Source organism: Phalangium opilio, unplaced genomic scaffold (genome assembly GCF_054372755.1).
Source record: "Phalangium opilio isolate 3A_F unplaced genomic scaffold, DU_Popi_V2 ptg000217l_1, whole genome shotgun sequence".
Lineage (NCBI taxonomy): Eukaryota > Metazoa > Arthropoda > Arachnida > Opiliones > Phalangiidae > Phalangium > Phalangium opilio.
Genome location: NW_028324218.1, coordinates 2,562,532 through 2,589,271, shown reverse-complemented (window position 1 = coordinate 2,589,271; position 26,740 = coordinate 2,562,532). Strand labels below are relative to the sequence as shown.

The 26,740-nt window shown below is 35.9% G+C and overlaps 4 protein-coding genes across 7 annotated transcripts in view; 3 read left to right on the top strand and 1 right to left on the bottom strand.

Moving 5' to 3' along the window:
• Positions 1 to 12,025, top strand: part of LOC149615627 (uncharacterized) — an 80,467-nt gene extending 68,442 nt beyond the window's left edge. For both annotated transcript variants that reach the window (XM_089857593.1, XM_089857594.1), the window contains 3 exons: positions 8,425 to 8,857; positions 8,933 to 9,220; positions 9,402 to 12,025. In XM_089857593.1, coding sequence (XP_089713719.1) covers positions 8,527 to 8,857; positions 8,933 to 9,220; positions 9,402 to 10,231 — 1,449 coding nt within the window. In that variant the 5' untranslated portion in view covers positions 8,425 to 8,526 and the 3' untranslated portion in view covers positions 10,232 to 12,025. The remainder of the gene's footprint in view (positions 1 to 8,424; positions 8,858 to 8,932; positions 9,221 to 9,401) is intronic.
• A 135-nt stretch (positions 12,026 to 12,160) lies between these two features.
• On the bottom strand, positions 12,161 to 26,425 carry Pisd (phosphatidylserine decarboxylase). 3 transcript variants are annotated; one of them, XM_089857301.1, is made up of 7 exons: positions 26,241 to 26,425; positions 16,460 to 16,635; positions 16,195 to 16,379; positions 14,977 to 15,213; positions 14,762 to 14,893; positions 13,860 to 14,177; positions 12,161 to 12,945 (listed from the first exon to the last, which is right to left on the bottom strand). In XM_089857301.1, exons 2-7 carry the CDS (start codon positions 16,614 to 16,616, stop codon positions 12,697 to 12,699), a joined length of 1,278 nt encoding a protein of 425 aa, XP_089713427.1. In that variant the 5' UTR covers positions 16,617 to 16,635; positions 26,241 to 26,425; the 3' UTR covers positions 12,161 to 12,696. The 3 variants fall into 3 exon arrangements, with proteins under 3 accessions (XP_089713427.1, XP_089713426.1, XP_089713425.1); XM_089857300.1 differs by lacking the exon at positions 26,241 to 26,425 and adding an exon at positions 21,233 to 21,362; XM_089857299.1 differs by lacking the exon at positions 26,241 to 26,425 and adding an exon at positions 18,984 to 19,910.
• LOC149615626 (zinc finger HIT domain-containing protein 3) lies at positions 21,413 to 22,323 on the top strand. Its single transcript, XM_089857302.1, has 4 exons — positions 21,413 to 21,609; positions 21,831 to 21,931; positions 22,007 to 22,072; positions 22,139 to 22,323. The coding sequence occupies exons 1-4, from the start codon at positions 21,533 to 21,535 to the stop codon at positions 22,300 to 22,302; spliced, it is 408 nt and encodes a 135-aa protein (XP_089713428.1). The 5' UTR covers positions 21,413 to 21,532; the 3' UTR covers positions 22,303 to 22,323.
• On the top strand, positions 25,227 to 25,920 carry LOC149615625 (uncharacterized). The gene is made up of 4 exons (XM_089857185.1): positions 25,227 to 25,330; positions 25,430 to 25,563; positions 25,630 to 25,765; positions 25,816 to 25,920. The coding sequence occupies exons 1-4, from the start codon at positions 25,238 to 25,240 to the stop codon at positions 25,918 to 25,920; spliced, it is 468 nt and encodes a 155-aa protein (XP_089713311.1). The 5' UTR covers positions 25,227 to 25,237.
• Positions 26,426 to 26,740: the final 315 nt, after the last annotated feature.

Sequence of the window (26,740 nt, the reverse complement as noted above, 5' to 3'; positions counted from 1 at the left end):
ATCTTGGTTTGCAATATAGATAAAGTCTGCGGCGGATTAATATTTAACTTAACGTCAGGGGTGGTTGAAAAAATAGTCCGGAGGTAGCGAAAGTCAACGTTTTTTGCTTCTTTTTTTTACTGTTTTTGCAATTTATTTATTTTGTTTTTTTATACAAAGGCTTAGCACTTAATTTTAGGAGAAAACTTTGAGAAAAGATTACTTTAAAGAGTTAAGGAAGTTAGGCCTAAATGTAACTCTTTTGTTGTTGGGTTTTGTTGTAAACCGGGGGGATTCAGCTCATAGAAAATGCATTAGGGGCTCCTTTTCATTCCCCCCTCCCTTCCTATGATTTTTAGTTTTTAGAAGGTTCCTGAACTTAAACCCATTTTTTTTGGTGTTTTCAGTTTTATTTTTAAAGTAAATTCAGCCTGGTCGGTAGCTTTCCCCTCTTACATTAGTGTGTAGCGGGTGAAACATTTCTACAGGGGCTATGGGAAAATACATGGGTTTGGTTCAGCCTGGTGGGTAGCTTTCCCCTTGGACATTGGTGTGTTGCGAGTGAAACATTTCTACAGGGGCTATGGGGAAATACATGGGTAAATTCAGCCTGGATGGTGGCTTTCCCCTGCTACATTTTATTTTTAAATTAGTTAAAATTGAAATGGAAATTAATTAAATAAGTTTTTAATTAATTAAATTAGAAATAATTGTATAGTCAGTTTCAAATTTAAATTTAATTAAGGGGGTCATTCATAAAACACTGTTTCCAATCATGCATGCATGTTTAGTCTCTTAAAATTAAAATAAATACATTTTTCAATAAATATTCAGTTAGGTTCGCGTGCAGGGTCAAACCGTGAACCGAATTTCGGCGAAAAAATAATCCCTAAACACGAAAGCGAAAGGAAACTTTGCGCGGAAAGAGAATAGATGGTAGATTTTAACTTGTAACGAAACGCTCTTCTAAATAAAAAATATAAAATATACATCGCGTTCACAACAAAATGAAAAATTGTAGTTTTAGTTTTGGGAACATAAACGGCTGTTTTGAAGACTTAAATTCAAATTTATTTCGCTAGGTGTTTACGTGGGGCTTTTACCATCATAAGTTTATAAGATATGTTCCATCCATAAGTATGACTTACAGCTCGAGATAACTAGTTCGAGAAGGAGAACGAGGGGGAGCGAGTCAATTGAAGTCCCAAGTACACTCGGTGCACGTGGTTAATTAATTTTGCAGCTAGGACCTATTCCATCTAGGCCCTCCTATTTAGTCTGCCCATTACTAAGCCCAAATTTGACAGCAGCGCCACCTCACTCACTCACTCACCAGGCCTCCCTCGTTTTACCTCCTCTCGAATCTATGACAACTACCTCACTCACTCACTCACTTCAAATTCATTACAAGCCTTTCAGTTTCTAAGTTACCAGAGATTAATTAAACAAACTTATGGAAGGAACATATCTTATAAACTTATGGAAGGAACATATCTTATAAACTTATGGAAGGAACATATCTTATAAACTTATGATTGCATAAAAAAAGGCCACCTGTTTTAAAATTCACAACTTTTGAAAGGAAGTGTATATGGATTTATATTTATTTTCAGAGAGGTTTTAAAATATAGTTTATCGCCAGCTTATCGTCAACCTAACTTGAAACGATTTAACATAAAGAGAAAAACCGATTTTCTACGCAAAGTCGAGTTCAGGTTAAATTGCCGCGAGGTTATCAAATATTATAAATAAATTATGTAATAACAGGTAGATGAATTAGATAAAAAATCAAGTCAGAATAACTTCAAACCAATTTTACATTAAAATAACCCGTTTCCAACCGGAATTTTTAGTAAGTTAAACTGTCGCACCTAACTTGAAGATACTTAACGAAGTTGTGTTCAAGTTAAATTGTCGCGAGCTATTAAATATTATAAATTATGTAATAACAGGTAGTTAAATTAAATAAAAACTCACGTCAGATTAACCTGAACCAATTTAACATTAAAATAACCCATTTCCAACCGGATTTCTTATGCAAGATACACTGTCGCACAAAAGAATAAATAAATAATATAATGCCAGTTACGTAAGACAACTCAAACTCTTGTAAAAAAGGGAGAAGGCAAAATTTAAGAATAAGGGTCCTGATTTCCAAAATGCATGGTAACTCTAAAACCCCTGACAATAATTACGAGAAACAAGTGAGGGAGGGTAATTTGAAAAGGACCCCCTATAAGTTCCCTATGGGGCTTTCCCGCCATCTAGAATTTTCCGCGCGAAAAGACACCACCGATCCCAACCAACCAAGCTAGCTCTCTTACTCCAATCAATACAGTCTCTAAACAAGAATAGAAATCTTTTCTGGAATCCACGATTTTTCCCGAGCCAATTGCATTAAAGCAAACACCATCCAGACCAGGGGAGCGCTCTGCTCAATGAGCACCGGTGGGGTGAACCCCGGCTGGCTGGATAACCTTGAAGGAAAGACATTTGAGCAAGCAGGAGTAGGAAAACTGAGCACTCCTTGCTTATAACCTTAAAGGAGAGAGAGGAATGGAGTGGTAATCCCCATACCTATAACGTTGAAACTGCAACCCCACCAACCAAGTCCTCCCAGCATCCTCAGTGGCGTGGCGTTTTGGTATAGGGTTGTGCCATAAGTTCATAAGATATGTTATGTTCCTTCAATAAGTTTGTTTAATTAATCTCTGGTCATGACAAACTGAAAGGCTTGTAATGAATTTGAAGTGAGTGAGTGAGGTAGGGGTCATAGATTCGAGAGGAGGTAAAGCGAACGAACTAGGGAGGCCTGGTGAGTGAGAGAGGCGCTGCTGTCAAATTTGGGCTTAGAAATGCGGACTAAATAGGAGTGCCTAGATGGAATGGAAGTCCTAGCTGCAAAATTAATTAACCACCACCGAGTGTACTTAGGACTTCAATTGACTCGCTTAATTGTCGTTCTCCTTCTCGAACTAGTAATCTCGAGCTGCTCAAGTCTCCAGAGATAGCATTACGAACATATCATACTTATGGAGCGAACATATCACTTATAAACTTATGGTTACATGGTCTATAATAACCCGGAACTAGTGACGTAGGAGAGGTGGCGTACACGAGACTTTTCATTTCAGGACATGGCCCAACAATATTACTACTCCATCCCACATCTTTCCTCTAAGCTCTAACCCTAAAACTCAAACGAGTATGATGAAAAAATAAAAAAAAATGAAAAGGATATCAGCGAGGAGGAAAAGGAGATGAGATGAACTAAAGGGGATCATTCCAACTGATAAATTTTGAACTAGGCAGCACAGAATCTCTTGGAAAGGGAGATGAGGGAATTCTGACGATTTCCGTTGTAACTTAGTGATAAAGCATCAAGGGAGTGTGTGTGTCCCCAACCCTTGTTCCTTTGCTAAGCCTCGTAGCGTCATCCTATACAGGGTGTACCTTCCAAAAAGAGAGAGCTCCATGGGTAATTAAAGTTTGCCGAATTCGGTACAATCATACAGTGGGATGCATGCATATAGGGATGGTAAGTTCTATGGGAAATCAATCAATCAATTAAATCTCGAGTCCAAACATGTATTTAACATCTATACTTCTATAACCACACCGATTTTGTTTGACCCCTCCCCCCAATAAGGGACATGTACTGTATACCCCCTTAACACAAGTTAAAGTTATGAACATTGATTGGAAACAGTGTTTTATAAATGACCCCCTTCATTAAATTTAACGTATGAAACTGAGCGTACAATTATTTCTAATTTAATTAATTAAAAACTTATTTAATTAATTTCCATTTTATTTTTGACTAATTTAAAAATAAAATGTAGCAGGGAAAAGCCAGCATCCAGGCTGAACCAAACCCATGTATTTCCCCATAGCCCCTGTAGAAATGTTTCACCCCGCAACACACCAGTGTCTAAGGGGAAAGCTACCGACCAGGCTGAACCAACCTCATGTATTTCCCCATAGCCCCTGTAAAAATGTTTCACCCGCTACACACCATTTTAACGTAAGAAATAATCAAAGACAGTGATTGCTAATTTAATAAAGGGGTCAGGGGTCATAGCTAAAACACTATTAATGTGAACTCATAACTTCCTTCAATTGCTTCAACGTCACAGATGCATTTACTAACAACTTCCGGCGAATCTACTACTACTACTTATGACATCATCGCGTATTTTTTTCTCATCCGACAAACTCATTAGTATAATGACGAGGTATGGATGACGCATGCGCCCCCAGGCACCCCCTATACCCCCCTCCCAAATTTGAAAGACATAGCGGCATAGTTTAAACGAAAACTGCACCAGGCTAATTACTCCGGAATTGCGAATGTCACATGGCAGTTAGCCCTCCTATAGCTGCCTTTCCCGCCATGATGCATTTAATACATCACGCAATTATTTATGCACCCTGCAAAGGCTTAACGTTTATAAAGGGGAAGTGGGTTTTAGTTACTGATGTTACGTACAGCTTTATCGGTAAAAGAATGAATATTAAACGTATATTTAATTACCAAAAGCAAGGCCTAATTTAAAATCCTTACAATTTTTATTATTATTTTTTCTTTTTTTTTCTAATATAAAAATTTAGTAACAAAGGGGGGCTATTAATACCATCTGGGCTATTTCTATCCACTGCGTTCGGTTCTGTGTGAGAGTCGTAACTTTTATGGTAACAAAATTGAAGGGGGGAGTTGGGAGTTGCGAGTAAAATAAACCGCTTGGTTCAGCGATTTTTTATTACGCCTACGACAAGTTAACTTGATCAGTTTTTATCCACTCTACTCGTAAAGGATAAGCTAAGGAAGCTTTATATTTGGATAAACTGCGCGTACGGGTCTTATAGGGCTTTTAAAGTACAGCTAGGTAATAAACTAGACGCGTGGTTGTACCCTGACCAAGGCAAGCGCTTTTAAAATCTTTCCCGCCAAAAAAGAAAAAAGAAAAGTTTACAAAATAAATGCGCGAGCACTTTCCCGTCTAAAAAAAGGCACGAGAAATTTCCCGCCTTAAAAAAGGGCGCGAGAAATTTCCCGCCTAAAAAAAAGGCGCGAGCAATTTACCGTCTAAAATAAAAGGCGCGAGAAATTTCCCGCCTAAAATAAAAGGCGCGAGAAATTTCCCGCCTAAAAAAAGGCACGTGCAATTTCCCGCCAAAAAAAGGCGAGAGAAATTTCCCGCCAAAAGAAAAACTTTAAATCGAAAGCACGTGCGTTTTTAAGTCGAAAATGCAATACATTTTGGACTCAAAATCGCTAAAACACCCTGTACAAGTGAATACCATAGATTCTTTTTCTTTGTCATACACAGACAGTAAAAGGGTGAGTGCTTCTAGAGTCCTCTAACTTCTATAAGGGACATCAAAAACAAACCACCAAACAAAAGCGATAAACACTTGAAAAGGCTGTGCGAACTTTGAAGAAGCGCACTACATCACATTGAGTTCGCGCAAGGATATATGGGATAGCTCACGTGCAATAACTGACAACTTCATCTGACAGAATGTTTTGACACTACCAAAAAACCCGCGAGTACCATAAGTAACAAAAGGAATTCATACAGAGCTAATAGGAATAGGCCCACAAAATCCGAATTCATAAAAATAAACATTGGAGATATAGGGGTTGCAGAATTATTCCTAGTAGCTGTATGCATTCTTGGTTTTAAAAAGAAAAGAAATCCGGCGTAGTAGCAGACGTTATTTCCCCACAAAACCCTAATTCATACAGATTAACATGGAAAATAATTAGCTACACAATGATTCCTAGTAGCTGTATGCATTCCTGGTTTATTTATCAACAAATCCGGCGTATTAGCAGACGATATTTCCCCCATAACACCCTAATTCATAAAAATTAACATGGGAGACAATTAGCTACACAATAATTCCTAGAAGCTGTATGCATTCCTGGTGGTTTAAAAACAACAAATCCAACGTATTAGCAGACGATATTTAACCAAAAAACCCTAATTCATAGAAATTAACATGGGAGATAATTAGCTACACAATGATTCCAAGTAGCTGTATGCATTCCTGGTTTATTTAACAACAAATCCAACGCATTTGCAGACGACATTTCCCTTCATAATCCCTTTAATAGACGCGCATATTTAAAAACCAAAAAACAAAAATAATACATATAAAAAAAACAGTAGCATAGAAATCCGTTTTAACAAATCCCTCAAAAATTGCTTAATGAAGTGAAAAAATAAAAAAATGCAACTCATTTATAATAAACCTTTCCACGAAACTTTCTGTTATAAAATCTTTCAAGAATTTTTCCACACCAAAGTAGCAAAAAAAATCGAAAAAAGAAATCTTGAAGATTATGAAAAATGAAGTATTTTTTTTAAAAAAAAAAATTTAGTGACAATTTTTTTTTATTTTTTCCTAAGCCTTGGTCGCACTTTTTTTTTTGCTTTAAAAGGGAGGGAGGGAAAGTTACGACGTAAAAAATTATTTCCCAACCATATTTAGGGTCGTTATGTCAAAGGTTGTAGCCAGTAAGAAAAGATTCTTTCCAAAAGAAGTCCCATCGTACCAGGCGAAACAAGTCATTAGCACTGGACAGTTTTTTTAACTTACTTACCAACTATCATATTTCAAAGAAAAAAAAATTTAAAAAGAATATTTTGGCATCAAAAATATCCAGAATGTTTTTTAACCCTTACGGTAAATGAGATGGTTAAGGGAAGATATATAAATATTTTTCATAATAGGCGATGATGTTTCACTGGATGCGCGCGTGCAGAAACGATTGAGGGGAGGAAAATGCCTTCCATCTCTACTTCCGCCCCCTCCCTAAGCTACGTATTTTGTATAGAGTAGTGTCAGTACCAAGCATGCAAACGTTAGGCTATACCCTTCTATCTCTTTCTCTTAGCTCAGTATCATCCCCGTTACTAGGAGCGTACAGTATCCCCTCTTAAAACGCGCCTAGAGAGAGGCGATACACAGTCTACTCCCCCTCTATAACCACACTAGTCTCTAAGGAATTTCTTTTAAAAAGGCGTATTAAAAAGTTTAAGCATGATGCCTGGCATGCATAACGTTTCCCATTTTTTCCCAAATAAAAATATTAAGGACTTTGACGCGTCATTTTTGGCCTATTGACGCTTCTGCTTCTCTAGTACTTAGTGGCGACATCTTGATTAACAAATTGACAAAAAAGAATACTTTTGTCTAGACTGACGTGGGTAAACATCCTCAATAATCCCATCTACCTATTATGAATTTTAAGTCTTACTGAAGAAAAATTCGATATTTGGAACCGAGTTTTTCGCATTTATCTTACAAGGGTCCTTTTTTGCCCAACTTGTCACTATATAAAGCTAATTAATCTCAACGTAGTCGTTAATAAAAGTCATTATTTTAAATATGTTTTCAAAAAATTTAAAGGGTACTTGCCTAACCTTATTAATTAAAAAATAAAATAAAGGGGTTCCCGTAAAATTATTAAATTTTCATTAGATATCTTTTTAATTCTTGATTGTCTAGAGGCTTGATTAGCAGGATGATTAATAACCAAGCGATATTTTAAAATTAAAAATTTTTAATTAATTATGCAAAAATAAATTTTCAATTATCCCCCTGCATCTTACCTTTGATAATTTAATTAATTAGTTTTAAATTTAATTTAATTCCTACGGCTATTAAAATAAATTAATATTAATTGGCTGATTATCTTGGAGATCTAAATAATTAAGGATTTAATTGTAAACGTATTTAATTTCAAGCTTATTTTAAATTGACGAAAAGCCAGTTTACTTAAGTCTTGGTTGGCTTAATTAAAATTGTGATTTGTTGCTCTCCGTCTATTGTCTAAATATGTAGATTAGGCTTAAGACGAGTACTTATTTGTGTTTATTTAATTAATTAATTAAGTTTAGCATCATTTAGATCTTATGGGGTAAACACTTCAATAAACTTGTCTATTTCATAGCGCCTTATCCATTGGTATAGTAAACAAACGTTAGGCCTTGGCCAACCATTAATTTAACAATAAACTCTAAGCCTTGGTTCGAATATTTTCAAACTAATTTCCGTTCAAAATTAGTGTTAAATTAAGTTAACAAAGTGATTAAAACTTACCCATTAAGACAGTACTTCTTATTTCAACGTTGATAACTCTAGAACTGGCTTATTTTTCCTAAAAAAAACCGTACTTTGAACAACACAACCTTGCCTCGTTTCCACGTGTAACTAAATGGCGCAAAAATTTCCCACGCGGAATCCCGTTGATCACGTGACACGATCACGGATGGGGGGGGAAGGGACTAAAATTAAACTGAACAATTTTTCGTGTAAAAACATGAATTTATACAATTCTACCATATATGAATTAGAAATGGATATTTTAAGCAAATTTGTGTCTAATTGGAAGTCAGTAATTAATGAGAGACACGTCATTATCTCTACCCACAGATCGTCAACCATCCCCGAAGAATGGACACTCTACCATTACAGCAACCTCGTAGCTGACTAAGGTCCCAAATTAGGAACTATTCCGAGTGCATACCGTACGACATGGAACCACCTCCGGGCCATATATACACGCTCAATTCGGGGATCGAGTCCCTGGGCAATTCGGCTCACCATCGGGACTTATCAGCCGGAAGTAGAGGCGGACTCTACGACCCAAAAACCTTCCATCAAACGCTGTCCAGCGCCACTGACTTTGACTGCGGCAAAGACATGGAACTCGATGACACACCCTATTGTTACAAACGTCCAAATGGTTCAGTCGACCTCTACGAAGAGGTGGACAGAAATCCTTGTCGACAATTTTGCCGGACATGGAAGGGAGCTATCACGAAAGCGTCGTTAACCCTAGCCGTTATACTGTACGCCATGTTAGGTACGATTATCACTTAAGCCTAATTAACGTTTCGCCATAAACTTCTGCTAATAACCATTAACAATCTTCGTGTAGGCGGTATTATGTTCTCCGTTATGGAAACCAACGAAGACAGCAGACACAACGCTTACGTCGAACGATGGCGAAATGATACGGCCATTTTACTAGCGACTGAGTTGCGTCAACTTAAACCCTACGAGGATCTATGGGCCAAAACAATCTACACGTATTTGGGTACCTTTGAAAGGGACCTAATGAAGGCTTACCAAAGAGGTTACCGACGTTTCAATGACCCTATGAGGGGAAAACAATGGACCTTTGGAGGTGGTTTAGCCTTCAGTATTTCAGCCATGACGGGAACTGGTAAGAACAGACCATTCCAATAAGTACTTGCTTAGAAACAGGCGGGTGAGGCCACAATCTTAGACAACGCCAAACGGAACCCAAGAAGGTGACCTCCCCCGCCTGTTCTGGAAATTATGGAATGGTCATAACCTTTCAGAGGACAGACAAATCACTAAGCCTAATTGTAACTTACTTGCAGTTTATGGTTCCTCGTCACCAAACTCACCAGCGGGTCGAGTCCTTTTTCCAATCTATGCAGTATTGGGCATTCCACTAACCTTCTTCTGGTTAGTGATTGCCGGTTCCGTCCTAGCAGATGGATGGACCTTCATGGTCTTACGTTTATGTTGCTGTCTAACCCGACCTTCAACTCCGAGAAAGATATGTCCGTTACACCAATCATCCCTGCAACTAGACGAACGAAATCTATCAACGTCACTACGATCCAAATCAGCTTTGGCAAGTAGCGGTAGTGGCAACAAAGGAGGTAATTGCGCCACTTCAAGTCAACATCATCAACTTTATGGCAAATCCAGTTTACCACGAACAATGAACAGTGCCAATAACGACGCCAGAATGTTACAACACGGCGGAGGGACATTGGACTATTGCCGTAATGAAAGGTGCGCTTTGAGAGCGCCGCAAGTAAAAGGCAACAACCGTATCCCGCGATGTCCGGTTGAGTTCCTGGTACCCAATGTCGAGTACCAAATAGTTATCGTTGTCTTTGCCATTTTGGTATTTGTGGTTTATTTCGTCGTTGGTACCGCCATCATATCCTTGCGTACTGATTGGACGTTTTCGGAGAGTTTATCATTTACGGTTTTAATGTTGACCACTAGAGGAGTTGGTGATTACGAACCCGGTTCAGGATTGGGTGAAAATGACGGATTTGCCATGGCTTTGAAGAAAGACATGGGAATGGTTTTTTACTATCTTATGGGTTTATGTTTTCTCTCAACCATTTCAAGTTTAATTTATCGCGCAATTACTTTCAAGAAAAAACGTAGACCAAAGTGTAAAAATTAATTTAAAAGAAGCTTTTTTGCCAAATTTTAACTTAAATATACGAATCATTTAACGGAAAACTTCACGGTTGAGGAACTAAACTGAACTGAACTGAAAACGATTTTGCCAATACCATAAACCGAATATAGTACAATATTTAACTAAAAACTAAAGTACGACTTTTACATGAACTATAAGTACTATAACACTAATGAGTGTGGAAATGGACAATATAAATTTTATCAAGATTGAAAGATTCAAAATGAATAAATAATGTCAGTGGGATTCATTGGGGTAGATCGGGATTGGGGGGGGGGGTGTAAGAAAAGGTCAAACATAAGGGTCAAGGCTAATTAAATTATTTTAAAAGGTTATAGAGTCATGTAGAGCGAAAATAGAGCTTTAAAATGAGACCAAAATGGGCGAAATCGGACCAAAATTAAGCGAGTTACGACGATTTTAATTTTAAAAAAAAATTTACTGAAATGAAATTTTTTATTATTTTTTTTCTAATCAAATTAGTTATAAAAATCTCTTTTAACTTAAGTAGTTCTTGACCGATTTTGACCAACTCGGTCTCAAATTAAAGCTCATATTAAGCACTACACGAATCTATAATTAAATTTAAAGAATATTTTTAATTAGACTTGTTAATGAAGGTACAAATTAAATACCCTTTAAAGATATCTTTAAAGTCCAAAAAAAAATGTATCGAAAGATATGGCTAGTGAAAAAAAATTCAAAAAATATATGCAGACTGGGTTTCTGGGTTTCAAAAATATTTCTACCAAAGTATAAATTAAATTAATTAGTTAAAACTTAATTAAAACGGAAGATAAATTAAAACATTCCAATTAAAAGGAATCGTCAATCAACTTTGGTAGATAAATTTTTTAACTTAATTTAAAAATAAAATTAAAATTAAAATATATATATATATATATTATGAAGTTTTAAAAAACATTGCGTGTATATGTTTTAAAAGATGCGTATTAATTAATTAAATAATTAATTTAATTAATAGGCATTATTTAAAATTGTGTAAAAAAATAAACAAGGGCCAGTTTTATATAAAAACAAATAATAATTAAACACATTTAACTTTTTCTACTTAATTTAAATGTTTCTAGATATTTAGTTTTATGGGTAGAATTAGAAAATTTGTAAATAATTTCATAATAATACTATTTAAAACGGAATTATAAATAAATATATAAATAAATAAATAAATAAACAAGAAGTGATTGAATTGAATTGAATTGAAATGAAAAAATAAATAAAAGAATTAAGCCAAGGCCCAACTTTAAGCCTAACACCGACTAAAAAAAAACCAAAAACGAAAAGTTGATTTAAAAAGTGTGAAAAGAATCTTCAGATGAGTTTTATCTCTTAAAAAATTTCATGAAAACCAAACCTAATCTTTTTAATAAATGGCCAAGAAATAAATAAATAAATATGTATGTATTTTAGGTTTTTATTTAAAATTTGGGGTCAAGGGAGAAGGCGGGAATAGCAGACGAAGTAAAACTAACGATAACTAACCCTAAAGCTCAATGTAAACCAAAACATAAGTAATCTGAATTGAATTGAACTGAATTGAACAAAAACCAAATTTTTGGAATAAATTTGCTAAAAATAAAAGAAAACCCAATTAAATTAGTCAAAACGTAATTAAATTAAATTTAATTAATATAGGGTGTCTATATTTACGAAATAATGTTAATTTTAGGTCCGGAAATTGATTAATAAAAAAAATCATAAACTGTAAAAAAAAAATAAAAAATACTTTAGCAATAAAATTTTCTGAAATAAATTTTTTTTTTTTTGAAGGAAAAAATTTCAATTAAAATGTCTGACTTAAACGTTAGTTTTAGTTTTAAATAAAAAAAAATTGATTGAAATTTGTAATAAAAAATAAAATAAAAAAATGTATACTTCAAATCAAACACGTTTTTTTGGGTTTTTTAAATTTTTTTTTTAATTTTAAACATTTTATTTACAAAAAAATTGTATATATACAAAAGTTCACTACAAATATATATTCAATATTTACAAAAGGATCAAGTAACTAAACCAATCAACAAACAAACAAACAATGAAAGAATCAATCAATCAATAGGTATTTACAAAATTTGTTTTTGTTTGTTTGATTGTTTGTTTGTAATAACATCAAAAGCCGTATAGAAAGTTTACTAAGAAAAGAAGCGGCTTTCGTTTATAGTAGAAAAACAAGAATATTCAAAAATTTCATCTTCTACCTTTCGAAAGTTAATTAATTTAATTTAATTTAATTTAAATTAAATTAATTTTAATTAAAATTGGCACGATAAAAAATACTTTCTTGATGTAAAGGCAACAAAAAACGTCTTGGGATTTTTTTTTTTTCATTTTGATTTGATTTGATTTTAAATCGTTCAATTCATCCGATGAATTTAATTTAATTTAATTTAATTAATTAGTATTAATTTACTAATTAAATGCGATTGTTACATATTAGCTGTCGTAACTTGACGCGCTTTACAAGCGGTCATTAATTGTCCGTATTGAATTTTTTGTCCGTATTCAACTTCGAATTTAAAGTCTTTAGGAGCTTCAAACACCAAAACTATCGTGGAACCAAAATTGAATTCCCCAAAAGCTTCACCCTTTTTAAACTCAACACCGTTAGCGTTCATTCCAATGACTTCGTCGTGATAAGTGCCTTTTTTAGTCTTTTTGCAATTAGTTACGAGATTCTGGTTTAAACCACGATCTTAATTAGTCGCCTAATTATTTTATTTGAAGTAGACTTAAATGGAAGCAAATCAAATATGCCTGCTAGATTTCATTTCCAAGTACAGACAAACTTTGGGACGTCAGAACTCTGGCAATTTAAAAGCTAACGGGAAACGCTTCGGAGGTATCATAGCCCTAATTGTCCTCTATCCAATGGTGCCAAGAACTTGAGTTTACATCAATTACAGCCGGAGTAATTAAGGTTTTAAGTAGATTCAATAGCGACCACAGTGTGCCAACAAATATAGACTACTTTGGGACGTCAGAACTCTGACAATTTAAATGCTAATTGAAAACGCTTCGGGGTTATCATAGCCCTAATTGTCCTCTATCCGATTCTACAAAGAACTTGAGTCTACATCAATCACAGCCGGAGTAATTAAGGTTTTAAGTAGATTCAATAGCAACCACCGTGTACCGACAAATGCAGCCAAACTTTGGGATGCCAGAACTCTGGAAATTTAAATGCTAACGGAAAACGCTTCGAGGATATCATAGCCCTAATTGTCCTCTATCCAATGGTACCAAGAACTTGAGTCTACATCAATTACAGCCGGAGTAATTAAGGTTTTAAGTAAATTCAATAGCGACACCGTGTACCTAACACAGACAAACTATGGGAGGCCAGAACTCTGACAATTCAATTGATAAAATAAAACTCTTCGGGTGTTTCATAGCCCTAATTGTCCTCTATAAAATGGTACTAAGAACTTTAGTCTACGACAATTACAACTCGAGATAACGATGTTTTAAAACAAACCACCTTCCAATTTTGAACCTCAGAAACTCCGAGACACTCAAAACATTTGGGGTCGAAAATAGGCTTAGAACCAACAAAAATAGGCCAATTTATAACTCGTCTACTGAAACTTACCTCATCGCAATAAATTTTAATGGAACCCACTGAAGTTGCACCAACGGCGACCATGGAAAAGAACCCGTGTTTCCATTCCCCAAAATACGCCACTCTTTCGTTAATGTTAAAGAGACCAGCGATCCAAGACACTAGACCGGGTCGGACACTCAATAGGTGACCGGGAAAATGTCGTCGATAAGTAACTTGCCAATCGGCGGGGGAATGAAACCGGTGATAGTCACCGGGTGCCAAGTACACAATCGCGTGGTAAAGTTCGTTTTCGGGATTTTTTAATAGAGATTTTTGATACTGCAAGGATTCTGTCTCAGTGATATTCTGCATGAAGAAGAAAGGGAAGTTTCAAAGTCAAAGACTTCAATGTAACTCTGGTTTAACTCAATTTCCAGGAAAATCCCTTGAGCATACCATAGCCCTAATTGTTATGTATTCAAGGGTACTAAAAATTTAGACCTACGCCAATAATTGGCCGAGATAATCAACTTTGAATAAAATGACGTGACAATATTTTCAAGCGTACCACAACTTCGAAACGTCATAACTCTGGCTAAAATTAATTTCCTGGAAAATCCCTTGAGTATGTGATAGCCCTAATTGTTCTGTACACAACGGTACTAAAAACATAATCCTACACCAATCAGGGGCCGAGATATATAACTTTAAATAAAATACCATGACAATTTTCTCATCAACCTCAACTTTGAAACGCCATAACTCTTGTTAAAATTAATTTTCTGGAAACTCCCATGAGTATATGATACCCCTAACTATCCCCTATCCAATAATACTTAAAAGTTGGGAATAGACCAATCAGGGCCCGAGAAATTTAAACTTAAATGGCGGGAGGTGTAAAAAATAAAACCGCGGAAAATTAAGTTGAAATCAATAAAATTTCAACTTACGTCATATGAATCGGTGTCCCAATTCTGCGGCCCCAAAAAAGACGCTAAGGAATAAGTAATTCCTTTTACTTGTTCAATTAAACCCTTATCAACTTTTCCAAAATGCAGAACTGTCCCATCAGCCGGACTTACCTTTTAAGAAAAGACATTTCAAATACACCCAAAATATCAATACAAACGTCACCAATTTCAAATTAAATTCAAAAAAGACTTACAACGCAATCACCGGGATGCACCGGTCGAATCCCTGGTTTCAAACTACGTCTAAAAAAATCCCCCAAAGACCTATACTGTTTCAAATCCTCAATTTCAGCTTCGTCAACTTTGCAACCGTATGTTTTGGCGTATGCTCCATAAACAGTCGTTTTTGCCCAATCAGGTAATGCCATATCATTAATTTTACCCACAATTCGCGATGTGGAGTTTAACGGTAACATTTTATACAAATTAATCTAGAAAAATGTTAAATAACTTAATCAGGGGTGTCTATAAATAACAAAAAGGGTTAATTGTAATTATAGTTTGCCGAAGTACAATCTTGCAGTGGGATGAAGGGATGGTAAGTTCTATGGGAAATCAATCAATCAATCAAGCAATCTCGAGTCCGAAAATGTTCAATACATCTATACTTCTATGACCGCACCGATTTTGTTTGACCCCCATAAGGGATGCATGTACTGACCACCCCCTAACACAAGTTAAAGTTATGAACATTGATTGGAAACAGTGTTTTAATGATGAACCCCTTAAATTTAACCTAAGAAACAATGAAAGACAATGCTATCAAGAAGTGATATCTAGTTTATTAGGGAGAAGGTAAATAAATTCGCCCCACATTTCCAGCAGCTTTATCTCCAGTCCAAACGTAGACGTGTCCGGAGTTAATCCCCGCCACCTCTAAATTACAACCAGCCAGCATCTGATTGGTTCTTGAAAACTCGTGCACGTCAGCGCGACGCGAATGAGTACGAAAATTACAGTCATATTTTCCGACTGAGGAGAGGAGGCGAAATAGCCCGGTCTCCTACCCTTTTACGTCCCCCCCCCCTTGTATTTTGAAAGGGGGACTGCAGGGACTATGGCGCGCGCCAATACTAAGGCATCTTATACCTTCATCCTAATAAACTAGATATCGCTTCTTGATGCTACTTAAGGGGGTCATGGTAAAACACTGTTTCCAATAAATGTTCATAACTTTAACTTGTGTTAGGGGGTGGTCAGTACATGTCCCTTATGGGAGGGGGGGTCAAACAAAATCGGTGTGGTCATTGAAGTATAGATGTTAAATACATTTTCGGACTCGAGATTAATTGATTGATTGATTTCCCATAGAACTTACCATCCCTGGATGCATCCCACTGCATGATTGTACCGAATTCGACAAACTATAATTACAATTAACCCTTTTAGGGAAAACGCCCCAATTAAAATACCTCGAAATCTGACGCTAAATAATCCGTATTTGACGCGTTAGCTATTTTGGACTTTTCACGTCCATGTACGTATCTATATCTCAAATAAGCAACGTAGGCGATTCCAAACCCGAGTGACAATGGAATCCAATGTGTAGGTCGAAAGAAACGACTTAAAGAATTTGATTGCCACGGTTGCCTTGCATCTGCAATCAAGCATAATACCCAACCTCATTGCAATTAAAATACCGTCGAATAGACCGTGAGGCGTTTGAAGAGATCTTACCATTGGAATAATGTCTGGTGGTAGTTATAAGGCCTCTATTAGTAGCGCGACCTTTCATATCTTTCTCCGCTGACCAATGGCTAGTTGGCGGGTAACAATTTTGACAAGGCACGGGTTGAGTCGAACCATAACCGCTGAACCAATAGGCACCCTCCATTATCACAGATGAAACGCGACTATAAACGAATTTGTAATAATAACAGAATATCAGCGCCGATCTGTTTATAAAATGCAATGCAATTGCGATGAACGAACGAACTAATTCAATAAGCAAGTATAGCGATCGTGCTCTGATGCTGCTGCAAGTTTCGCAGGGTGTTTATGATAAATCTGCAGACATACATAAATTAAGGGGGATGTTAATTGTTCTTTGGGAAATCAATCAATTTTGAGTCTAAAATGTTCTATCTCCATTTTGTTAATTTGCCACAAGGGACACTCACTGTTTTCGAGTTAAGATTGGATTGGAGTATTTTACGGATGACCCCCTTAAATTTATTTAAGAAACTGAATTAAACAGACAATGATTGATCTCTAATTTAATGAAAAGGGGTCATCCCAAAAACACTCCAATCAAATCATAATTCTCGAAAACAGTTATTAGTGTCCCTTGTGGCAAATAGAGTAATGGCACTTCCCTACCTCTGACTGTATTACACTCTATGGGTATTTAACACTGAGTGTCCCTTGTGGCAAATAGAGTAATGGCACTTCCCTACCTCTGACTGTATTACACTATGGGTATTTAACACTGAGTGTCCCTTGTGGCAAATAGAGTAATGGCACTTCCCTACCTCTGACTGTATTACACTCTATGGGTATTTAACACTGAGTGTCCCTTGTGGCAAATAGAGTAATGGCACTTCCCTACCTCTGACTGTATTACACTCTATGGGTATTTAACACTGAGTGTCCCTTGTGGCAAATAGAGTAATGGCACTTCCCTACCTCTGACTGTATTACACTATGGGTATTTAACACTGAGTGTCCCTTGTGGCAAATAGAGTAATGGCACTTCCCTACCTCTGACTGTATTACACTCTATGGGTATTTAACACTGAGTGTCCCTTGTGGCAAATAGAGTAATGGCACTTCCCTACCTCTGACTGTATTACACTCTATGGGTATTTAACACTGAGTGTCCCTTGTGGCAAATAGAGTAATGGCACTTCCCTACCTCTGACTGTATTACACTATGGGTATTTAACACTGAGTGTCCCTTGTGGCAAATAGAGTAATGGCACTTCCCTACCTCTGACTGTATTACACTCTATGGGTATTTAACACTGAGTGTCCCTTGTGGCAAATAGAGTAATGGCACTTCCCTACCTCTGACTGTATTACACTCTATGGGTATTTAACACTGAGTGTCCCTTGTGGCAAATTAACAAAATGGAGATAGACTAAGAAGTTACACTACATTTTCGACTCAAAATTGATTGATTTCCCAAAGAACATTTAACATGCATCCCCCTTAACTTATGTATGAATGGCAGACTTATCATAAACACCCTGTACGTACAAAACATGTGTATTGAGAAAGAGAGAAAAGCTAAATAAATGTAGCCTAGCACGCAGAGTGGATCGTTTCTTATCGATTCTTAAATAATGTTGTTCACGACATGCCAAACAAAGCCACGTTATACATTTCATTTACATTCGATTAAGTATAAAGCAAGTAATACTAGAAGTTCATAACTTGACTATATCATATAGATAGTGTGCATACAAAAAATTGGGAACGGGGGGGCCTAGAGAAATTAATTTCCTTCCCCCTTTCATTTATTACAGGGTTCATACGTAAAGAAATTTCCAAAGCCAATTTCCCTGATATTTCTAGGTTTTCCAGAGTACTTCAGATAAATTTCCAGGCGTTTTTTTTTACATTCCAAGGAGGAGTGTTTATAATTTCAAATAGGGTTACTAGACTATGCCTAAATCAGCATACGTTTACCCTTCTTAGCTAGGTTAAAAATATCATTTTCCCCGATATTTCCCTGAACTTTTTCCTCTATACCAATTCCCCTGATTTTTTAGGAAAAAAATTCATTTTCCCTGATATTTCCCTGAACTTTTTTCTCTATGCCAATTTCCCTGATATTTCCAGGTTTTCCCTGTTCGTATGAACCCTGCATTAACTTTAAGCGCATGCGCTAAGTCAGGGACAGGGTTGCCAAAAATTTGTTATTATATATGCATATCCTGCATCATTCAGGTTTGGAACTAAATTATCCGGTTCTGAATCGAATTACAGAATTCTACAAACTTAATTCAGTCTGTTGTGTAAATACACATTGAATTGCGCTATTAAAATAATTGGCAACACTTGCATTTGCACACTATCCATAGATTAAACTTCAAACGTCAATTTAACTCCACAAGTTACTCTTCTTATTCAAGACAAAATTAAAAAAAAAAAAAATATTTTTGCGAAATTAAAAATAAAAATAATGCAAAAAAATAATTAACGAAAAATTCTTTTCATCAACCAAATCTTCAGTTAAATTAAAAACTTAGGGCTTACTCCACTGTAAAACTTTTTCTGGCTTGTAAGGCACAAAACGCAATAAGGACAATCACAATCCTTTTGTTAACCATGTTAACAACGATAAATTGAACTTTGACCCGTAATTGTTTGTTTGTTTATTTACTTAGTTGTTTCGACAACAAAGTACTAGGTTTTTTAAAACCTCGACGAAGGCATCCAAAAAAATGTTGTCGAACACAAAAATTCCTAAACCAGTATAAGAACTCATTTAAATAAAAATAAGAACTACAAAATTGCGAATTAACTAACACGACAGACACTCGTTTGAGATATGGTACCGCCTAAGAAAAATCGCTAGTATTACGGGTTTAAATTTAGTTTAGTTTAGTTTATCACAAACATTGATTAAAAAGGCTTTCCTCCACGAATATGCTTCCAACAAAGCGCCTAGCTACGGAGATTTTAAATGCAACGTTTAGAACTTTTTCTTTCGCTAGTCTGATAAAACGAGAGGAGAGGGGGGGGATCGTATCATATTAAGTATTTGCGGTAATACATACAGGCACTAGGAATAATTGCGACCCGTGTTAATTTCTATGCATTCGTTTTTGTGGGCTGGCCTTAAGAACATAGGGTTCGTACGAAATTTTTACATTGAAAATCCCTGACCAAATTCTCGCAATATCACTGACCATTTTAATGCATTTACCAGAGCCCACTTTTCACACCTGGCTCATATTTAGCATTGCTCGAAGCATGGTTTGACATACCAAACGAAATCCCTGACATATCCCTGACATTTTAGGAAAATATTTTAAATCCCTGACATATCCCTGAAATTTTAGGAAAATATTTTAAATCCCTGACTTATTCCCTTATTTTCCATATCCCTAACTTATCCAGATTCCGTACGAACCCTGATACTATAGAGTAATGGCAGTACTACGTTTGCAAACGTCATACCCTTCCATCTCTTAGCTCAATGTCACCCCCCCCCCTAATGGACCCGTAAAGTATCCTCTCTCTTGCAAAAACGCGCAGAGGGAGGGAAACACAGTCTACACCCCCCTCTACCGCCACTATCAATAATTCTGATGGAGTCGTCTTTCTAACTGTGATATTTCATTGGTTACATGGTAGCAACACGTGGCCCTAGACGCGATCTGTGGCGAGATATATTATAAATTTGTCATACATAATGATTAGTCTAGCTAGCTCCTCCGTGTAAGATACGTTAAGTTAAAATGGAAGATGGTTGCGACTACGCAATAATTCCTAGTAGTTGTATGCATTCCAGGAATTTGTCATAGTACTATACGTTTGTATAGTCCTATAGTAATTGTAGAGGGGTGGGGTTTCAAACAAATTAACGTACATGACAATAACGTCACGTTATAGTAAAGGTAAGGCGTTATTAAACTAAATAAATGTAGCATTAAAAAGTAAGGATTTAAAATGTGTTTCATTACAAATATAAATGAAGGGATCGATATTATTAATTCAATTTCACCTATTTATGGCCTATTCTACACGGAACACTGTGTGCAAAATATTCAATATAAAATACCTAGAAATCTTGCTAACACAACAATAAGATATTTGATAAATGTCAAAACTCTAACGTACAATTAGGATTTCGTTTTCAATATGAGATCATATCAAATTTTTGAGATAAAAACCAGTATAAAAATTGCTAAATTAGGGTAAAATCATGCCCCGATCACGTTGTCTAGTGATGGGAAAAAACTAAATTAGCTCGCGTAGACTTTGTGCTCTCAACACCTACAAAGCTTTAGTCTAAAGTTCAATTTTGACAAAATTAGTCAAACGTGTGATGACTTACGTCCCACTTATCTAGATAACGGAATATAACCAACAAACTCCTTCTCTACAACGTAACACGATTCTTAAATGCCATTTACGACGTAATTAGATTAATTTCTTTAAGTATTTTACATTATCAAATGAATGTAAAGGTAACATAGTACTTGACATTACATTCACCTGAGGTTAAAACTAATTTTAGATCAAAAACTGTATCCCTTATCTTTTAAGTTAACAATGTTTAAAAGAAAGCCAGATTATCGGTTATAATTTTAGTAAACAAGGTCACATTTGCAAATTCTTTAAAAATGGGAACGCTTCCAAAAGAAAAAGAACCAAATGGAATTGTTGTGTAAATTCAAACCAAGGCTTAAGGGAAAAACCCCAAAATTTCCGATCAAAAACCACTTGCGATTTAAAAATCCTAATCAAGCATAGAAATAAATGCAAGAGTAACTTACGGGTTATGTTGTATGATCAATAATTTAATTACAATTAACTTAATACCGCTATTAGTTATAAATAAACTAGCGAAAACGCGTTAACTCGGGCGCGGCCTTATCAGGCTATACGTAGTTTTTTTAGGTACCGGTGAAAGAAGCAGACAGACTTTTCGATCCTTCACCCTATTGGTGGATTGTATCACCCTACCGATGACCTTACAGGGGTCACACTGTAGTCTGCTTATAACTTAAAGACGACCTCAACACGTGTTTAGCAAGTTTACAACAGAAATTAAAATAATTTTGAAGTTATTTAAAATGAATTCAAATAAAAAATGTGAAATTTGTTCGAAAGAAATACCAAAATATAAATGTCCGAAGTGTTTAATTAATTAGTAAGTTGCCATTTGTTATTTTAAAAACTAAAGATAATTACTTAAGCCTTGGCCTAAAAAAACAGATCGAAATTTAAATCCAAGGAAACCACGCCTCCTATGCACGTTTCCGTTACCATAGTAACTAGTATAAACATGCCAAAACCCATTAGCTATTAAGAATGTTATGAAACGGCATGAAAAATCAATTTCCTTGACATTTGTACGTTTTATTTTTATAGTTGTAGCCTAGCGTGTTACAAAGAACATAAAAATAACGATCTATGCTTACAAGAAACAAAGGATACTGTAAAAACCCCTCAAGTTAATGTAACAAAAAATGGTAATTAATAATTACCATAACCCTTATTATAATTATAATAATATAACTGGCCTAATTACTAAAAAATCATTAAAGCTGAAAGAATTGACATTCAATTTCAAACTGAAGATACAGTTCCATTGCCAAAATTAAATCAATTAGGTAGTAGGCTATAATTAATAATTAAAGATTATATTTCCTAATTATTTTTAACGTTTTTAATTTCAGGGGAATCTAAGGATTTAAAGGATCTTTTACAAAACCCTCATCTGAGAGATATGCTAGTATCCATAACAAAAGCCCAAAATATCGCCAGAGAAATGGAACAAGCCATGAAAGAACCAATTTTTACCGAATTTGCAAATAAATGTTTAGATATTGTTGGAAAATAAAGATTATTTTTTAAAAATTCAGACTTATATTTAATCATATTAATTAACTAACAAATAAAGGGAATATAAACATGGTTCACAGCTAACTTCCAACTTCAACTGTTTGGGGGGTTAAAGGGTTGATTGCACCATAAGTTTATAAGTGATATGTTCCATCCATAAGTATGACAATAACCAGGGTTCATACAACTTTTGGAAAACAAATTTTCCCTGAGATTTCCATGAGGTGTTTCCCCATATACTTCCCAGATTTTTCCAGGTTTTTCCCGTATGGAGCAAATGTTAACAAAGGAGGGGGGGGGAATATGACTATTACATAATCAAAGGACATCCCCGTATCTCTAATATAACCAGAGTTATGAGCCTCCAAAGTATAGTGTAATGCTATTCCTATGGAGGGGGTTGTTTGTTTACATTTTTCTTAATTACTCCGCCCCTGTTTGTCGCAGCCCTAAGTATTTAGTATGGTTGGATGGGGGACAAATTGGACTATAACATACTCAAAGGACATCCCCGTATCTGTAGTAGAACCAGAGTTACGAGCCTCCAAAGTTGGGTGTGATGCTATTCCTATGGAGGGTATGTTCACGAACATTTTGCTTAATTACTCAGCCCCTGTTTGACGCAGCCCTAAGTTTTTAGTATGGTTGGATGGGGGACAAATTGGACTATAACATACTCAAAGTACATCCCCGTATCTCTAGTAGAACCAGAGTTACGAGCCTCCAAATTTGGGTGTGATGCTATTCCTATGGAGGGTATGTTCACGAACATTTTGCTTAATTACTCGGCCCCTGTTTGTCGTAGCCCTAAGTTTTTAGTATGGTTGGATGGGGGACAAATTGGACTATAACATAATCAAAGGACATCCCCGTATCTGTAGTAGAACCAGAGTTACGAGCCTCCAAAGTTGGGTGTGATGCTATTCCTATGGAGGGTATGTTCACGAACATTTTGCTTAATTACTCGGCCCCTGTTTGACGCAGCCCTAAGTTTTTAGTATGGTTGGATGGGGGACAAATTGGACTATAACATACTCAAAGTACATCCCCGTATCTGTAGTAGAACCAGAGTTACGAGCCTCCAAAGTTGGGTGTGATGCTATTCCTATGGAGGGTATGTTCACGAACATTTTGCTTAATTACTCGGCCCCTGTTTGACGCAGCCCTAAGTTTTTAGTATGGTTGGATGGGGGACAAATTGGACTATAACATAATCAAAGGACATCCCCGTATCTCTAGTAGAACCAGAGTTACGAGCCTCCAAAGTTGGGTGTGATGCTATTCCTATGGAGGGTATGTTCACGAACATTTTGCTTAATTACTCGGCCCCTGTTTGACGCAGCCCTAAGTTTTTAGTATGGTTGGATGGGGGACAAATTGGACTATAACATACTCAAAGGACATCCCCGTATCTCTAGTAGAACCAGAGTTACGAGCCTCCAAATTTGGGTGTGATGCTATTCCTATGGAGGGTATGTTCACGAACATTTTGCTTAATTACTCGGCCCCTGTTTGACGCAGCCCTAAGTTTTTAGTATGGTTGGATGGGGGACAAATTGGACTATAACATACTCAAAGTACATCCCCGTATCTGTAGTAGAACCAGAGTTACGAGCCTCCAAAGTTGGGTGTGATGCTATTCCTATGGAGGGTATGTTCACGAACATTTTGCTTAATTACTCGGCCCCTGTTTGACGCAGCCCTAAGTTTTTAGTATGGTTGGATGGGGGACAAATTGGACTATAACATAATCAAAGGACATCCCCGTATCTCTAGTAGAACCAGAGTTACGAGCCTCCAAAGTTGGGTGTGATGCTATTCCTATGGAGGGTATGTTCACGAACATTTTGCTTAATTACTCGGCCCCTGTTTGACGCAGCCCTAAGTTTTTAGTATGGTTGGATGGGGGACAAATTGGACTATAACATACTCAAAGTACATCCCCGTATCTGTAGTAGAACCAGAGTTACGAGCCTCCAAAGTTGGGTGTGATGCTATTCCTATGGAGGGTATGTTCACGAACATTTTGCTTAATTACTCGGCCCCTGTTTGACGCAGCCCTAAGTTTTTAGTATGGTTGGATGGGGGACAAATTGGACTATAACATAATCAAAGGACATCCCCGTATCTCTAGTAGAACCAGAGTTACCAGCCTCCAAAGTTGGGTGTAATGTTAATCCTATGGAGGGTATGTTTAAGAACATTTTGCTTAATTATTCGGCCCCTGTTTGACGCAAATTTCCCGGATTTCCCTGAATTTTACAAAAAATTCGAAATTTCCCTGAATTTTCCATGAGGTTTATGTCAACTATTTATTTCCCTGATTTTTCCAGGTTTTCCAGGTTTGTATGAACCCTGCTTATCATAAGTATGACACTAACTATACTTCGTAATGCTATCTAGAGACTATCTATGAACAAGCTCCAGTTTGTAACCAGAGATTAATTAAACAAACTTATGGAAGGAACATAACATATCTTATGAACTCATGATTGTACCACCTTTCTTATATTTCCAAACAAAGTGTAACCAAGGATACAGATTTGATTTTCCTGACACGGAAACGGGAGGGGGGGGCGCACTTATGTTCAAAACATCCTTTCAATGTTATCGCGTGTAAAGCGGGGGTTGTTACCTTTCCCAAGAAGTTTTTAAATAAATTAACATGGTTTCGGTTGCCTTTGTTTTATTGCCAAGCCTTTTCAGCTTTTGGCCTTCGTTTATCCGGATATATGACAAAAGGAACACGGAATACTAATTTAGATAATCAATATTATGCGGGAAAACCCACTTAAGCTTAAGAGAGAAGCAGTTACGTTATAAGCGGGAATTAACAATTATGTTCAGATTATTGTTGAGCTTTCAACAAGAATAGTCAAGTGGTTTTGTTTCTTACTAAGGTTAGAGTTAAGAGTTCAAGAACTAACTATACAATGTCTTCTAAAAGACGTAAGGGAATCGCGGTTGGTAAAGGAAAACGTAAAGGGGTTACTGGTAGAAAAGAATTAGAAGATCCAATAACTCAAGTAATGTTTCCTTATTTATTTTTTAATTATTATTAAGTTTGTTTGAATTTGAAAGTTATTTAAATTAATAATTAAATTTAACTTAATTAAATTAAATAGGTATCTACCTTCAAAGGTGATGAACAATATGCCGATTTATTTTCAAGTAGTCCGCATAAAGAACGTTATATTTCGCATATTAGTAAATCACCATCCCCACCATTATCAAAATTTAAATCATTTTCTCAAAATAGGTATTAAATTTTATTCTTAAGCCTTGGTTTAGGCTTAGCTAACTATAAAGTTTTGTATCTAAAAAGGTCCCAAATGTCAGAAAGTCCCGGTTTGGAAGTCCCTGATTCTACAAAAAGTAATCAACCCGATGATAGCTTAGAATTAAAGTCGACTACGTTTGATTCGATTGCAGCGTTCTTACAAGAGCTCGATAAAGTATTCGTAATTAGCTATCATTTAGGGTTACGTAATTAGGGTATTTATCATTGCAGCAAACGCAAATGGTGGCACCATTACCCAAATGCCCAAGATTTACTTCTAAAAGAGCGAGTAGATTCGAATTGCCCATAGATTTACGGCTTTTAGAGAGTAAGTAACTTAAAACATTGGGTTGGGATGATTAGGCTTAACACGTGATGACACATTACATTTCAGACATGACTCCGATGTCATACTTAAAAAGCTATTGCATCGTTAACCCGATAAAAGAACTATCTTACAGTAAAATATATAACAAACATTGCAAACTAAACGTTGAAGATGCATTGAAAAATGATGTAAGTATTGGTAAACTAATTTATAAAATATAGCCAAGGCTTAGCAAATATCTTTGTGTAGCATCTAACAGCCGCATTAGGCGATGGGTTCAGTCGAACTTTAACAAAGGATGATATGGAAACTTTACATAAGTACTTACATTGGCCCAGAGACGTAGATCTTGAAGAACACTCTTTCGTAGTTATTTCAGCCTTTTACGAGCGATATTTATGCGTTCAAAACAGGTAATTAACATTAAATTAAACCGATATTAATTTAAGAAAAAAAACCGCGACTTAGCTACTCATCCGCGAACCATCACCAAAATCCGCCATTTGCAATTTTACTCTTAAAAGAAAATGGAGTCTGCTGATGGCTGGGATGAAAGCGCCCGTTGGGAAAATGCAGATCGCTTATTGGCTATTCAGTTTGAAAGACTGAACATAAGCAATGAATATTTCGCGCCAATATTCAAAACTTCTTAAAGCACGCCCGTTTAAAATGTTTTTATATGGAAATAAACTGAATTTAATGATAATATTAATTAAAATTACAGCGAAACTTACGAAGAACTAAAAGAATTCGACATCAAAGAAGAATTAGAAACTGCAGATTTTTCAAACATGGATGAAAAAATCGCGGGAATGGACATAAATGAAA

Coding starts and splice junctions, on each gene's coding strand:
- Pisd (XM_089857299.1), bottom strand. CDS start 19,057: ATGGTTAACAAAAGGATTGTGATTGTCCTTATTGCGTTTTGTGCCTTA. Junction 16,380..16,459: donor CACCAGACATTATTCCAATG/GTAAGATCTCTT, acceptor GCTTGATTGCAG/ATGCAAGGCAACCGTGGCAA. Junction 14,178..14,761: donor GGGACACCGATTCATATGAC/GTAAGTTGAAAT, acceptor TTCTTCATGCAG/AATATCACTGAGACAGAATC.
- LOC149615626 (XM_089857302.1), top strand. CDS start 21,533: ATGAATTCAAATAAAAAATGTGAAATTTGTTCGAAAGAAATACCAAAA. Junction 21,610..21,830: donor CCGAAGTGTTTAATTAATTA/GTAAGTTGCCAT, acceptor TTATTTTTATAG/TTGTAGCCTAGCGTGTTACA. Junction 21,932..22,006: donor AGTTAATGTAACAAAAAATG/GTAATTAATAAT, acceptor AAATCATTAAAG/CTGAAAGAATTGACATTCAA.
- LOC149615625 (XM_089857185.1), top strand. CDS start 25,238: ATGTCTTCTAAAAGACGTAAGGGAATCGCGGTTGGTAAAGGAAAACGT. Junction 25,564..25,629: donor AAATCATTTTCTCAAAATAG/GTATTAAATTTT, acceptor GTATCTAAAAAG/GTCCCAAATGTCAGAAAGTC. Junction 25,766..25,815: donor AAGAGCTCGATAAAGTATTC/GTAATTAGCTAT, acceptor TTATCATTGCAG/CAAACGCAAATGGTGGCACC.